The 14,427-nt window shown below is 43.5% G+C and overlaps 1 protein-coding gene across 2 annotated transcripts in view; it reads right to left on the bottom strand.

Moving 5' to 3' along the window:
* The window catches only part of TTN (titin), a 285,763-nt gene that overhangs the window by 249,079 nt on the left and 22,257 nt on the right, over positions 1-14,427 (bottom strand). For both annotated transcript variants that reach the window (XM_075530312.1, XM_075530313.1), the window contains exons 15-32: positions 14,072-14,344; positions 13,564-13,629; positions 12,332-12,590; positions 12,083-12,146; positions 11,756-11,971; positions 10,280-10,422; positions 9,203-9,408; positions 8,535-8,768; positions 8,182-8,426; positions 6,601-6,857; positions 6,329-6,493; positions 6,068-6,236; positions 4,270-5,963; positions 3,840-4,121; positions 2,152-2,418; positions 1,789-2,061; positions 1,407-1,670; positions 1,059-1,319 (exon numbers count right to left, since the gene is read on the bottom strand). In XM_075530312.1, the coding sequence (XP_075386427.1) occupies positions 1,059-1,319; positions 1,407-1,670; positions 1,789-2,061; positions 2,152-2,418; positions 3,840-4,121; positions 4,270-5,963; positions 6,068-6,236; positions 6,329-6,493; positions 6,601-6,857; positions 8,182-8,426; positions 8,535-8,768; positions 9,203-9,408; positions 10,280-10,422; positions 11,756-11,971; positions 12,083-12,146; positions 12,332-12,590; positions 13,564-13,629; positions 14,072-14,344 (5,338 nt within the window). The remainder of the gene's footprint in view (positions 1-1,058; positions 1,320-1,406; positions 1,671-1,788; positions 2,062-2,151; positions 2,419-3,839; positions 4,122-4,269; positions 5,964-6,067; positions 6,237-6,328; positions 6,494-6,600; positions 6,858-8,181; positions 8,427-8,534; positions 8,769-9,202; positions 9,409-10,279; positions 10,423-11,755; positions 11,972-12,082; positions 12,147-12,331; positions 12,591-13,563; positions 13,630-14,071; positions 14,345-14,427) is intronic.

Raw genomic sequence — 14,427 nt, 5'->3', positions numbered from 1 at the left:
GTCAGCTTATACTTGAGTATATAGGTACTTAAAAAATTATTAGGTGAACTCACATAGGGACACAGATTTTTCTAGTTTTCAGATATTAAAAATAAGCCCTTTGTAATAAACGCATCAGAGAACAGAATCTTAAAAAACATTTTTGAAGTATTTTCATGGTCAAAGTCTCTGAGGAAATCAGCATATAATAAAATATAACCCATGAAACTTTCCTATCAAATAAGACTTACCATTACCATCTGCCTTGCTTATAGAGCAGATGTCATAGGTATCAAAGTAAGTTTCATCTGAGTACAATAACCCAGTACAATAACCCAGTTATTGTACAATAACCCAGTTCCTCACTACTTAAGCTGGGAAACACCAACACATTTAATGATAACTCCTAACTCTGCTCCTTGGCAATTGGTTTACACCTTTGAATCTTCATTTGAGAGTGAAGGATTTCTGCCAAATGTGAGTGGCCTTACTTTCACTTCATGTCAATAAGAAAGACACAGGTACATTGAGGGGCATTAAACGTTTTAAAAATTATTATTTGTAAAAAACACGAAGGGAATAAAAGAAAAGTTAAAGAATTTAGAGTGTTCAAAAAAGAAATGACTCTTTAAAACACCAAATTGAAATGAAGCTTAATCAAACAATCGGAAGAGTCATCTATCATGTACAGTAGAGTAAAATATACCAAGAGTAGCAAGAAGAAATCCCAGCATGCACATGCTCGTGTGCTTGAGAACAGGGAATGAGTAGGATACAAGAAGGACCTTGAAAAAGGCACGTGGACAATGGTGCTGAGGAGGCTGGAGGGGGAAGAGATGTGATACAAATTGGAAGCTAAATGAAGGCTGCAAAGAGGAATTGCTTGTTCAGGTTGATTCAGAACAACATTTGGCATTTAGGGAAGCCGGGGTGGTGGTGAGAGGGTATTATTGCCTCAGTAGAAGCAGAGAGGTATGGAGCTGGGGAGCCCAGGGGAATTTGAAGGGGCTGGACCACCGTGAACAGTATCTCAAAGGAGAACCCCCACCTCACATAAGCATTAAGCTACATAGACCAACCTGCCACGGTAAGTTTTCCAGATGTCATATTTTCTCCAGCATAAAATGTGTATTCTCCTTCATCATCTTTCATCATATTTAAGACCGTCAGCTTATATATTTTCCCATGGGCTTCGATCTTAAATTTAGAACTGGGCTTGATTTCCTTGTCCTTAAAATTCCATAGGACATCAATTCCTGAATGGGACAGCTCAACCTCAAAGACCACGTTTTGGGTTTCCGTACAGGTACGGTCCTGAAGGCCTCGGATGATTTTAATTTCTGGGGACAAAATAACAACCTGGTTATGATGCTGCTGGGGAAAGCTGAACCTTTAAACAGTGACTAGGTAGCTGGAAGAACCCTTACTTTCTACAGAGAGATTACAGCTTGTTTCTACTCTGCCAACCATCAGTTTGTAGGGCCCTTCATCTGAAGCGTGAGTCCGGTTAATCACCAGGCGCTGCTTTGTCCCCTTGACGATGGCTTGTACCCGGTCATCTGGCTTGATCTGTTCCTCGTTTAAGTACCATTTCACAGAAGTCACATCAGGCACTGAGACCTTACACTCGAGCACAGCCTTGGTACCCTCAAGCACGTTGACATCTTTGAGAGGTGTAACCACATCAACACCTGCAAAGCCACACACACACAATAAGGATGAGTGTCACATCCACTGTAACTCTCTGCTCATTAAAATTCTCCATCTCACGGTACCATGGCCACATAAAACGATGCATGTTGCACTCACTGTAAACAGAGACTCGGCCACTGGTTGAAAGCCCAAGGGCTGGGATGGTGAAGGAATAATTTCCAGCGTCTTCCTTAGTCATGTCTTCGATGAGCAGCATGTGTGACTGTTTGTCAATCACCACGTGAACCCGGTCACTGGGCTGCACTTCTTGGCCATCCTTCATCCAGACGCCTTCCACGTTTTCTAAGGAGACTTTAACTTCAAGCTGAACGATGTCACCCTCACAGACCTTTTGATCACTAAGTCCTTGGAGGATAGCAATAGGACGGGCTGTGGAAAAGGCAGAAAAGGAAGTTATGATTGTTTGTTTGTTTACAATGAACTGGAATTATGCTCACTGGAGGTGGTGGGAAGACTTACGTTTCATCTTTAGTTTACAGCTTGTCTTTTTCCCGTCAATGACAAAGCTGTATTCTCCCTGATCCTCTTTGGTCACATCTTTGACCGTGAGGTTCTGACGTCCACGGCGGGATGTGATTGAGTATTTGCCATTGGATTTAAGCTCCACGTCGTTATGATACCATTTGCCTTCTATGTTTTCAGGGGAGACGATGCACTCTAACTCTCCTGCAAATGATTCTGGAACTTCTATGTCCTGAAGTTCCTTCACAAACTCAACAACTGCACCTGAGACAGAAGATAAGGAGGAAATGATCTCTGGAAACTTTTGCATTTAGGCTTTGCACAGAGACGACCCTTTAACTGTATCTTATCTCCCTATAGAGCCAGGCACAGTATTCTTAACATCTACCTCCTGATGAATGGGCATCTACATTTTCAATGAAAGAAGTTATTATTTAAGCTGCAAAGTGTGTTTTGAAAACAGTGAGTTATATTATAGAGAAAAACCTGTGGAGGCCAGAAGTTGACAACATTGCCTTGTTTTTCTGGGTCTCACAGTTTTCCACCTTTGACAGGGTACAGTCTGACCAGTTTTCTCATGCTTGTTTTAGTGGAACATATTCACCTTTCTTCCCTTGACAGGTTTCTGCCTTACACAGGCTCAGGGTTCTTTTTTAAGGCTTTACATAGGTTTTAAGTTCAACAGAATTTAAAATTGGAGAGCACTCACACAATTCTAGTTCCAAGCTAAGAACAATTAATTCTGATGATGTGGCCCTGCTCGATGCTCGTCCTCAGGAAGAGATCACTGAAGATGAGTGTTACAGCCAAGCATGGTGAAGAAACTAGATGGTGCTCGGGTATCAGAAAGAACAGTGTCGGGGGGTTGGGGGGTAGAGTCTTAAAGGCTTGTCTTAAAATAAGCATACATCTAAATGAGGCATCAACTAAATCCACATGGAAGAAGCACAGCAGTCTGTGTGATCCAAGGATGGTAAATAGTAAAATCCAAAGGAGGGAATGGTGTCCAAGATTAAATGATGAACACCCAGTTTGCAGATGGGTGACAGTGGAAGCCCAGAATCCATTTTCAGAGTCCTCACGTCAATTAATCCTTTAGGGAATTTCCTCTATTGTCAAGGGATGTACCAGTCTTGCTATCAGACAAAGGGCACTGTAAAGATCTATTATGGGAGATGCATTTAGGTTAAAATGTAATAACTTATCATTTTATCTCCTTTTTGGCCCATTCTAAATTGTTTCAAGTTTTTAATACATTCTTGATTGAGGTTTTCATTGCTCTTGTTTTGTTTTCTTTCTGTCTGTGTTTTATATGATTTTCTGTTTATGAAATCCAGGATAGAAATACTTATAAAGACAATAACTGGACTGATGATTGCCTAGGGGCCTGGCAGGGCAGGATGGTGGGAAACCAGAAGCTAACCACAGTGGCCGAGAGAAGGAAATGTTCTGGAACAGACTGTGGTGATGATGACACACATCTTCCTAGTGTCATTGAATGATTAAATGGTATAGATGAAGTACATGGCAATAACACTATTAAAATGTCAATATTCTAAGTTAATATAAATTCACAATTCTTGCTATCTCCAATTCCCAAACAATTATTTTCAGGACAGGAAAACTGCACAGTCAATTTTGTCCCATACCAAGCTGAAGTAAACAATGAAGACATTAGCTATTACCTTCGACGATGAGTTTGGCTGTTGTTTTTACATTTTCATCTTCGACAAGTACACAGCTGTAGTCTTCAGCATCGGATGCTTCGATGGTCAGGACCGAAAGGAAGTGAACCTTTCTGTCGGAGTGCATTCTGTACTTCTCTCCCGAGTCAATCTCCACCCCGTCTTTAAACCATTTCACTTTGACAAATGGCTCGGAGGTTTCACATTCAAAGGTTGCCATGCTATCTTTTTCCTTAGCAACAACATCCTGTAATTCTTGTGTGAAAGTGATCAATTGCTTGGCTACAAGAGGAAAAAAAAAAGATCACATTGTATTATTCACTTTACAATTTGACTGATGAGAATGGGAGGGGGTGGGGGGAAAGAAAAAGAATTCAGCCTTGGATATTCAGGGCTGAAAGGGAGCCATGCATGGGAAAGACCAAATTACCTTGGACAAGCAGGAATGCGTGGCTCGAGGTTTCTCCAGCAATATTGATGGCTTTCACCATGATGCTGGCGGAGTCCTCGGCGGTCACATCCCTGATGACCAATTCACAGACATTGTCTTCAGGCCAGTACCAGTAGACGCGGTCCGAGCGCTCGATCTTTACACCATTTTTATACCATTCGCATTCAGGGTCTGGCTTCCCTACCACCCGGACCCGGAAGTGTGCATCAGCTCCTTGGCCCACTGTTTGGCTCTGAATCTTTTCAAAGATTTTTGGGGCCTCCATACTTGGACTTAGTTCAATTTTATCAGGTTTAAACGTTGGAATAGTGACTTTGCCTTCTTCCATGAGGGCTTTCTTTTCCTCTTCCGTTAACTCTTTGGTCCAGTGGAGAAGCTCGTCTTTTGTCTTCTTCAGGAGTTCTTCGTAGGATTCGTCCTTCTTACGAGACTTCAGTTCGACCGCGGTTATGGCTTCGTAGTACCCCTCCTCTGTTCTGCGCTTGAACTTACTGCGCAGCTCTTCTGATTCTTCAGACACCTTTTCATGAGTAATTCTCTCCGCCCTTTTCAGCTTCACAATTTCCTTGGATTCGGGGGTGTCTATAGGTCTGTCTTCTTTCTGAACCTCAAACTGCAGTTTCCCAGGCTCGTGAATGTGCAATTCTGGCCTTGGCTCCGGGGCTCGCCGTAGGACAGACCTAAAATCTTCCCTCTGCTGGATCTCAAGTTTTACTTTATGCGCGGTCACACCTTCCGGATTTTCTGCCGTGACCTTGACTTCACCTGTATCATAGGACTTGCAGTCCACGATGTCTAGATAATGAATGCCGTCGTAGCGAACTCTGAACCTTTTGCTTTTGCGGATGAGCTGGCCATTGAGATACCAGTTGACCTTGGGCTGAGGGTAGCCGGTCACTCGGCAGCGGAATCTAGCAGTCTCCCCCTCGAGGACTCTCACTGGCTCTGGGAACAAGACGATATCTGGCTTTTGCTTCTCTTTCTGATCTGTTGTTACACCAGTAAGAGCACCTTCGTGAGCCATCCTCTCTAATTCTTCAATTCTCTGTAAGCCCTTTCTTCCTTCAGGCAACTGAGATTCTTCTACAAGACTTTTCTCGTCTTTAACAATCAGGGTGGCCGATGTGTGATCTGTCCCGTACTTGTTAGTGGCTCTGCAGGTAATGATACCACTATCTCTAGAATATGCAACTGCATAATCGAGGCTGCAATACCCAAATTCATTGATCATACGGAGCCTATTGGCTGCTTCCAGTGGCTTTCCATCGTGGAGCCATTCAACCACCATGGTTGGGTCACCAATTGGTGTCAGCCTACATTCAAAGTGGGCAGGTCCAAAGCGCTTGAGTCTTAAGGAAGTGAGTTTTTTCTTAAAAAATGGCTTCTGCTGTTTCTCTTTGTCATAGAGGTCCCCCTCTTCCCATTGCTCTTGACCATATCGCAAATGGAGGGGCTCCAGCTCTGGGGCTGCGATCTCCTTGGCTCTATAGGTCCCTCGTGGGATGATTAATTTTCTCTCTGGTTCAGGCTCAGCAAATTCAACTTCAACATTTACTTTGCATCGTGTGGTGTCTCGGCCAGCCTTATTAATAGCAGTCGCAGTGTACCAGGCCGAATCTTGGCTGACAGTGGAATCGATTTTAAGGGCAGCTTCTCCCCTGGCTCCCTCAATTCTATAAAAAGTGAAGAAAGTGATCAATGTAGACATCGTCACTGCTCCCTTGGCTATTGAAATTGTCTAATGAGCTTGCATTTCCTTAGCTTCAAGCAAACTTACCGGATTTTGGGATACTTATGGGGTACAATGATCTCACTGTTTTTCAACCACACAATGTCAGGGTTGGGATTACCAGTCGCTCTGACTTTCATTTCAAGTCGAGAGCCTTCCTTTACATTGACATTTTTCAGTTTTTCCACAAACACTGGCTTTACTTGATGTTCCACAGCTGAAAGGGAAAGGTCACAACGTAGAGTAAGCAGGGCAAAAGACATGTTTATAACCCAGATGATAATGTCATTTCCTCTTAAGAGCAAATACCTTCCACTGTTAAAATCACTGAGATGGAAGATTTGCCTGCCCTGTTTTGGGCAATCACGGTCCATTCCCCAGAGTCACTGGGTGCTGCTGGTACGATTATCAGTGATTGGGTACCGTCTTCTTTGATGACTATTTTATGGGTGAAGTCATTGACAATTTGCTGGCCTGTGAAAATTAATTGAAAATTAGGTATTGGAGTTAAAATAAACAATCCGAAAAACCTCTCGAGCATACATAATTAATGACCCATCCGCAGAATGTATCATACTTACCATCATGAAACCAGAATGTCTCCGGCATAGGCCTACCCACAACCTTTAAGTCAAATCTGGCAGTCTGCCCTTCTAAGCATTTGAAAGATGTTGGCTTTAATACAAAGACTGGCTTATAGAGTCTCTCAAGTTGAGACTCATCTGTCTCCTCCAGTCTACGTCCAGGGGACATCCTTGCAGGGGACATCCGGGCTGGTGACATTCTTGCAGGGGACATCCGTATGGGAGACCTACTCACCGAACGGGGGGAAACAGACCTGAAAACAAGACAAAAATTATAGCTATAAATATATATATTATCATGCAATACAAAGCTCAGCAAAATAATCTTTCTTATTATTGGTTTATTAGAACTCACCTCAAACTCAATAGAATACAAAATGGAATGAATTATTCTTGCCTAAAGCTATGCTTTCCCTGTACCCTTGAGAGCAGAGTGGATAGTTTATTCAACGTGTACGGAAGCCCAGACTTGAAACCTTAGAACAATCAACACTTTCCTGAGTCCATGCTGACTCATAGGGATCCCCCTGTGGGTGTCTGGGACTGTCACTGTTTATGGGAGTGGAAAGCCCAGCCTGTCTCCCACGGAGCTGCTGGTGGTTTCCAACTGCAGACTTCGGGGACTGAAGCCCAGTGTATAACTAGATTATATGTTTATATAAATAGGTTGAATAAATCATTGAATACATTTATGGAAAAAAATATATACTTCCTGTAACCTAAGAGGTGAAGAGGAAATTGTATTTGGGAAACAATCCCGTGATACGCATTGCAGACGGGCTGTGTGGGTTTCAAGTGCTGGCACTGCCATTTACAGATGGAGTCAAGGAAGGCAAATTCTTAGAAATTCTTAGAGTTTCACTTTTCCCAACTCAAAAATAGCAATAATAAGGTTTTAAAAATAAAATTTAGGGCAAAAAAGTATCCAAACATTGGTGGTTGAGTGAATTCTGGCTTGTGGTGGCTCCGTGTGCTGCAGAGTGGGCTGTGCTCCACAGCCTTCCATCACGGCCATCTTTCTGAAGCAGATCACCAGATGTTTCCGCCCAGCCACCTCTGGATGGACTGAACTCTCAAGCTTTTCGTTCGTAGCTGCAAACTGCTACATGAGCCATTTGTGCTACCCAGAGACTCCAAATTAGGAATAAAGTAGAGACAAATCAGGCATTAAATAAATTATAAAACCCAAAACTCATGGCCATTGAGTCAATTCCCTCTCTTAGTCGCCCTGTAGGACCAAGTAGAGCTGTCCCGGGGGTTTCTGAGACCGAATTCTTCACTGGAGCTTCTGGTGGCTTTGAAAAGCTCACCTTATGGTTTGTAGCCCATTTCATAACCCACTGCCTCACCAAGGGGCCTAAATACACAGTATCTATCATATTCATTGTAATTTTAGAAAACACTATGCTAAACTGATAGACATCATTTGCTCATTTTTACACAAGGGCAAGAAACAAAAACTCTTAGCAATCATCTATACAATGCTTTCAATTTTCTATTGTGTCTCACATAATCAAAATCTGCGGCTAAACTATTTGCTATTTTAAAACAATTTGCACGAAGCACTGCTAGTCTTACCTGATTCTGCTCACTGGCTCTGGGGTAGGTAAGTAAGTCGGAGCTCCAAATGGAGCAGCAGGCTCCACATACAACTTTCCTGAGCAAATTGCATTTCCTTTGACATTGCTGGCGAACGCAGTGTAGATCCCTTCATCTTCTGGAAGAACAACAGGTATACGCAGGCTGGCTCTGCCATCTTGCAGAAAGTCCACCTGGTACCGTTCTCCATGTTTTATGCGCTTGCCATCTTTGTACCATGCAATCTGCAAAGAAAAACATGCTCAGGTAAAGAAAACTTGAGGTCATATAGTTATACAGTGACTCATGTGCATCCTTATTGTGGCAATGGAGGTATGGTGTGTGCATTTTACCTTGGGCAATGGATATCCAGACATCTTGCAATGAAAAGTAGCACCCATGCCCTCAAGAATTCGGTAATTTTTGATTCTTAAATCGAATCCTGCTTCCACAGCTTCAGATTCAGAAATGTCAACTGACATCTTCTCTTCTCCGTCTTCTTCAAGAAGTTCTTCTAATGTAGTCTTTATTATTCTGTATTCGATTTCTTTAATAAGTCTTTCTTCAAAGGAAGAAATATGGAATTCCTAGGCAGTAAGAAAATGACAGTGTGTTAAAAAAAGACATATAATCACTGACCTAAGTTTCTTAAGAATGTATTTTAGCTCCAGAGGAAAGGATTAATTAAGACGTTGTGACGGAGAGAAAATCTTAGAAGCCTTAAAAATTGTTTTTAATCTGCATTATAATCATCTTTGCCAGTGAATGCTGTGACTTCTTGCAAAAAATGGTATTCTAAGACTGGAGCTTATATTTGGATGTAATGAATTTGTGTTACCAGTTGTCTTTTGATATACATGTGGTATTCCTATTTCTAAAGCCACACACTTGCATCTGGGCAAATGTCATGACCATAAATTAACCGAGACCTCCTCATACAAGCAAACAAACAAAGGGGACGGGGGTGGGGGGAGAATCCCCTTTACGACATGGTGTGTTTGCTCATTATTTGTAGACTCACCTGGTCCTCTACAAAAGTTCTGACCACTACAGTGTCTTTGGCCATTTTCTTTCTAATTAAGGCCTGTTCTCTTTCATACTCTTTTTCGTAGTCAGAGTACCCAAATCCAGGGGCTGTTTCTCCAACTTTGGGTTCTTGCACAAAGGCAGTCACTTGTGTCTGGTAAAGCATTTCATGCTGGGACTTCATCAGCGCCTCATATTCAGCTAGGATTAAGAACAGCAGTTAAGTTTTTATGTTCTTACTAAAATGCACTCATGCCGCTGTGCATTCAGGCGGGCCCGATCGTCAAGCAAACTTACACAAATTAGATTTTGCAAATATCCGATGTCAAAGAGCCCACTAAATATTCAGTATGTCACTTAACTTTGAAACCTACTCTATGAAGCCAAGTCAGGTAGCTCATGTAGAAATAATTGTCTATTTGCCCCCAGTCCTTTGGGGTCTACCTTGGAAGCCTTCCCTACGTGGTTTTTGGCAATTGATTCACCTTTTCCATCTTAATGTGTTTTATCTGTTCAGTTTATCTCCTGACTTCCCCCTAAGGGTGCTTTGAAGATCAAATGAGACAGTGTGTGGGACGCTTCTTTGCAGGGATGGCCTGCTTCTTGAGACATTGCTGGCCCATACACACAATTTGCTTGGTCTGAATGTTATGAAAATGATTTTCTTTCAAATGACACATCAGCATTGAAAATCTTGCTTTCCAGTTCTCTTGAAAATACTGGAAACCCCAGAAACATTGAACTCAGAATAGGTGTCACATAGAGATTTGAAGCCACAGCCTTCGTGAGCTAGTCTGCCATTGTTTCAATAATGCTAATAATGTGTAAGAGTCCCGGAATAGTCAAAGGTCCCGTGTGCCTAGAAAGCAATACACCGAATAGAAACGGTTGCTAGGATCTTAGAAGTTTAGCATAGCATGACCCTTGAGGCCAGTTGGTGTACAGCATTCCTTGTAGCAGAGGGCAAGGTGGCAGAGAAGGTGGCAACGCTCGCTCGGGTTACTGAAGTCCGCCTCTCAACGAACACCCAGCACTGGCAACCTTGCATTTCTATTCTTACAGTTGCACTCACCTTCTTCAAGCAAGGAAGCAGATGCATACGTTTCTCCATGCTTATTCCGGATAACTATCGTGTATTCTCCAGCGTCATCAGCAAACGTCATGGAAATCACCAGTTTGCACTCGCCAGTGTGTTTGTTGTAACCCACTTTGTATCTTTATGGAAAGGAATAAGTCATTCAGTCAACAATTTTTCAATGGATGGTGGTGTAAAATTCAATAATCCCAAGCCTGGGTCTAGGCCCCACCACAGATGCTAACTAGATTACTGAACGGAAGGAAAATGCACGCACATGAGAGGCCAAACAAGCTAAAATGTTCATCTCAAGCAGTAGCCTGACACTGTTTAACATACAGATTGGTGTCAAACACGACTGGCACTGTTGGATACGTTTTGGAACGCTAATCACAAAGTTCGTGGTTCAAACCCACTTGCTGCTCCTCAGGAGAAAGAGGGAACCACCCGCTCCCGTCAAGATTTACAGAGCCTCAGAAACCCCAGGTAGGCTTTCTATGAGTTGGAATCTGCTCAGTGTACGCTGATTTCCCCTCTTTTTTATAAAGAGGCACATGGGCTTGAGTGATTGATGAGCAAATGATGGGGTTATTTAAACAGCAGGTATTTTGCTATTCGTTGTTCCATTTGAAGAGCCAGTGAATAGTCACAAGAATACATTTCTTTACATAATCTAGCATTAGACTCTTAGTGCCGCACATTTCTTATTACTAAGAGATGACAGCTACATTTTCAGATTATCTAGCTAGTCTTTTTTTGTCTCAAGTTGCAGACAACTTAGAGATAAAGTTTCTCTTTAATTGCTACTTTAGTTAGCATCGATTTTCATGTAAAACTAGCTTTTCTGTCTTTGTGGGTTCCTTATTTTTTATCTTTTAATGATTTAATTTGGTCATTTTTATGGAAAATTGTTTGGGGAAGAATATATGTCTGGACAAATGTGGGGAAAAATCCATATTTCTCTCTGTCACTAGAAGCATATATGAAATAAAGAAGCCATGGTAGTGTAGTTGTTAAGCTCTCAGCGGTGAACCTGGTAGTCATTGGTTAAATTCATTAGCTACTCCGAGGGAGAAAGGTGTGACTGCTTACTTCTGTAAAGATCACACATTGGAAACCCAACCGAGCAATTTTACTTTGTCCTATATGGTGACTAACATAGGGCCCCCATGGGTCGAAATCAGTTAGACAGCAACAGACAGAAGTTCAAATTGTATATAAAGAAGCATGAGAGGGCTTCAAAAGTTCACGGGGAAATGCCATACCTCGAGTGTCTGCTTGTGTTTCATGGCTTTATTTCTCAATAAAACTTTATTGAAAACCATGAAAACACCTCAAAAGAAACTATGGCGACTTCACCCGAAAAGAAGTCACATTTAGGGGAGGGTGACCAAAGTACGTTCTACTTTGCCTGAGGCTCGGTGTGCCTATCACCTAAGTTACAGGGAACTCTACGAGAATGCCTCAGAATACCTGTAGCCAGTGGTTAGCGGAACCCCGGCTTTCTTCCAGTAGATGTGGGGCTGTGGGTTGCCACCAATCTGGCACTCAAACACAACGCTCCCGCCTTCGACCAGTTTCTGGACCACTGGCTTGGTGATGAAGAAAGGAGCCGCGGGTTCTCCGGGCCCTGCTTGCTCCTCTGCGATGCTCGTATCTGTCATCACCACGTCTCGTGACTCCACAAAGCTGAAAAGAGAATTCCCTTCTTATTAGCTTCCGGGGTACCCGCTGTCGACAGTGAAAGAACTGAATGGGATAACTCTACTGGAAAGGCGACAGAACTTTTTTTTGTTTTACCGTTTCTGTTCGGCGATGTATTTCTCAGCGATGGCTGTGGTTTCCTTTTCAAACTCTTCGGACACTAGAGGAAGACAAAAGTCTCTCATGTAAGTCAGGCTTTGATGTAAGGCCTTTCTGTTGGAGACCCCCGCTGAAGACTGCCAGCTATGTTGACCTCATGCGCCAGCCCTCAATTCCCAACGAGGATGGTGTGTCCCGTGAGAGTGACACCGTGCGAGGAAGCCCTGTGGGGAGGTGGCTGCGCACCTTGAACAGCTAGGTAGCAGGACGTGCTGACGGTTCCAGCCTCGTTCACTGCACTGCAGGTGAATCGCCCGCTGTCTTCTGCGAAGGCTTCGCGAATCATAAGTCGAGCGATTCCATTCTGGAAGGTTATCTGGAAGTCAATGGAACTTTCGATTTGGTAGTCTTCTCTGTACCATGTCACTGTTGGAGATGGGTATCCAGAGATGTGGCACTCCAAGGTGACAGATTCACCTTCGATGACAGTGACATTTTTTAAGCCCTGAATCGAGAAGGAAAAGGAAACAATATTATTGAATCGCACATGTGAAGAACGCTCAGGTGAAAATGTTTCATGATAAATCCATTCACCGCAATCAAAAAGAAAAGCATATGTGTGCGCCTTCACCTATCACCACCATACCCTATGATTTGGAGTTCAAACTTGCACATTTCAATTGTCACAAAATGGCAAGTTAGAATCAGATGTTTGCAAGTCACTCTGTGGGAGGGAGAGATGCAAGTCTTGGAATCTTAATGCTCCGGGCAGTTCCACCCTGTCCAACGGGGGCTGGGGAGGTGGCTGGTGTCTTGGCATCCCTCGATGGCAGTAGACTGGGTTTGGTTTGATATGTGGAACTATACTAATAACATCTAAGTCCCACCTGTGCAAACATTTTTGTCCTCAAAGTCAATCCTCACAATTATAATATATTAAAGAAGTTAACAGGTGATGAATGCTCAGCATATTAATTATTTGGCCAGAACAGCCTCCTCTTACCAGGCAGGCCTCACCCATTCAAATGGAAGGCAAAATGCTCATCAGCAATACCACCTCTTCACCAAAGTGTTCCATGGTACCCCCACTGGGAAATTAACCACCTTTTCCCTGAATTCTCCCTTTGCTAGATGTTGACCACCTTCCACAGTTTATTGTATTTGCTTATGTACATTTTCTCTGATCACAATGCAAAGATTTCCGTGGGCTTCACAGATTTATTTCTCTACAGCTACATATTAATGCCCGACTCATAGTAAAAGCTCATTAAATACCTGTTGAATAAGCGAACCTCCCCTTTCCTTGCCAAATCTCACCTGGGATTAAAGTATTTGTACATTACTCCTGTAAGTGTGGGAAACTGAGTTGTGGAGGCATATAGTATTTATACTGTAAGTGTGGGAAACTGAGTTGTGCAAGCAGATAGTATTTAACCCAACATGCAGGGCATCCAACGCAGTTCAACTTCTCTACTCACCGAGACTAAAGTTGGTGGAGTCACGGGGATTTCGACAGGTGCCGGCACTCTGGCTGCTTCTACCACCTGCAATGTCACAGAGGATGTGAACAACAGGCCCGAGACATCAAGGGAAAGTAAGAGTTCCAGGGGCCCTCAAACTTTTTAAACAGGGGGCCAGTTCCCCGTCCCTCAGACCGTTGGAGGGCTGGACTATATATCTTATTTTGAAGTGAAAAAACCAATGGGGCAAAAACAACAGGCATGCTGGATAAATGTCCTCGGCGGGCCACATGTTGCCCATGGGCCGTCATTTGAGGACGCCTGGTTAGCATGCGCCAATTTGCTCTGTCAGGTGAAAATAATTCGAGGGAAAGATCGCTGACCAACATGGGGTACGATGCTCCACAAACCGCAGCTTCAGCATGGTCAAGGGAAAGGCAAGGCCCTGGGCTGGTTAGGTGTGCAGGACAGACTGGCCCAGTGCCCAGCCCTGAGGATCAAGAAACGGGGAAAGCCAGGGGCCCACCTTGGTTTCATGCCGGTGCCGCACTTCCATGTGCTCCTCTCGGACCGTGGCTCCAGTGATGCTCACCCCAAGTTCCTTTTTCACCTCCATGCCAGCTTGACTCTTGTAAGTGTCTGGCAGGTCAGCGAAGGGGGAGGGCGTGGGCTCGGCCCGTACTCTCGTCTCCCCAGGCTTCACAGTGGGAGCCTTGACGGATTTGGTGATCTTCTGAGTAGAAGACGTACTTGACAGTTCTTTTTGTAGCGTGGCGATGGCGCTACCGGCTATTGATGCCTGGAGAGAAGGAAAGTCAGAGAATCAAGAGCTTGACCTGCTCCTCGAGGCTGCACTGAGAGGTGATTCACCACTGGCATTCG

The sequence above is a fragment of the Tenrec ecaudatus genome, chromosome 13 (assembly GCF_050624435.1).
Source record: "Tenrec ecaudatus isolate mTenEca1 chromosome 13, mTenEca1.hap1, whole genome shotgun sequence".
Lineage (NCBI taxonomy): Eukaryota > Metazoa > Chordata > Mammalia > Afrosoricida > Tenrecidae > Tenrec > Tenrec ecaudatus.
Note: the sequence above shows the minus strand (reverse complement) of the source record. Positions and strands in the feature narration are given on the sequence as shown.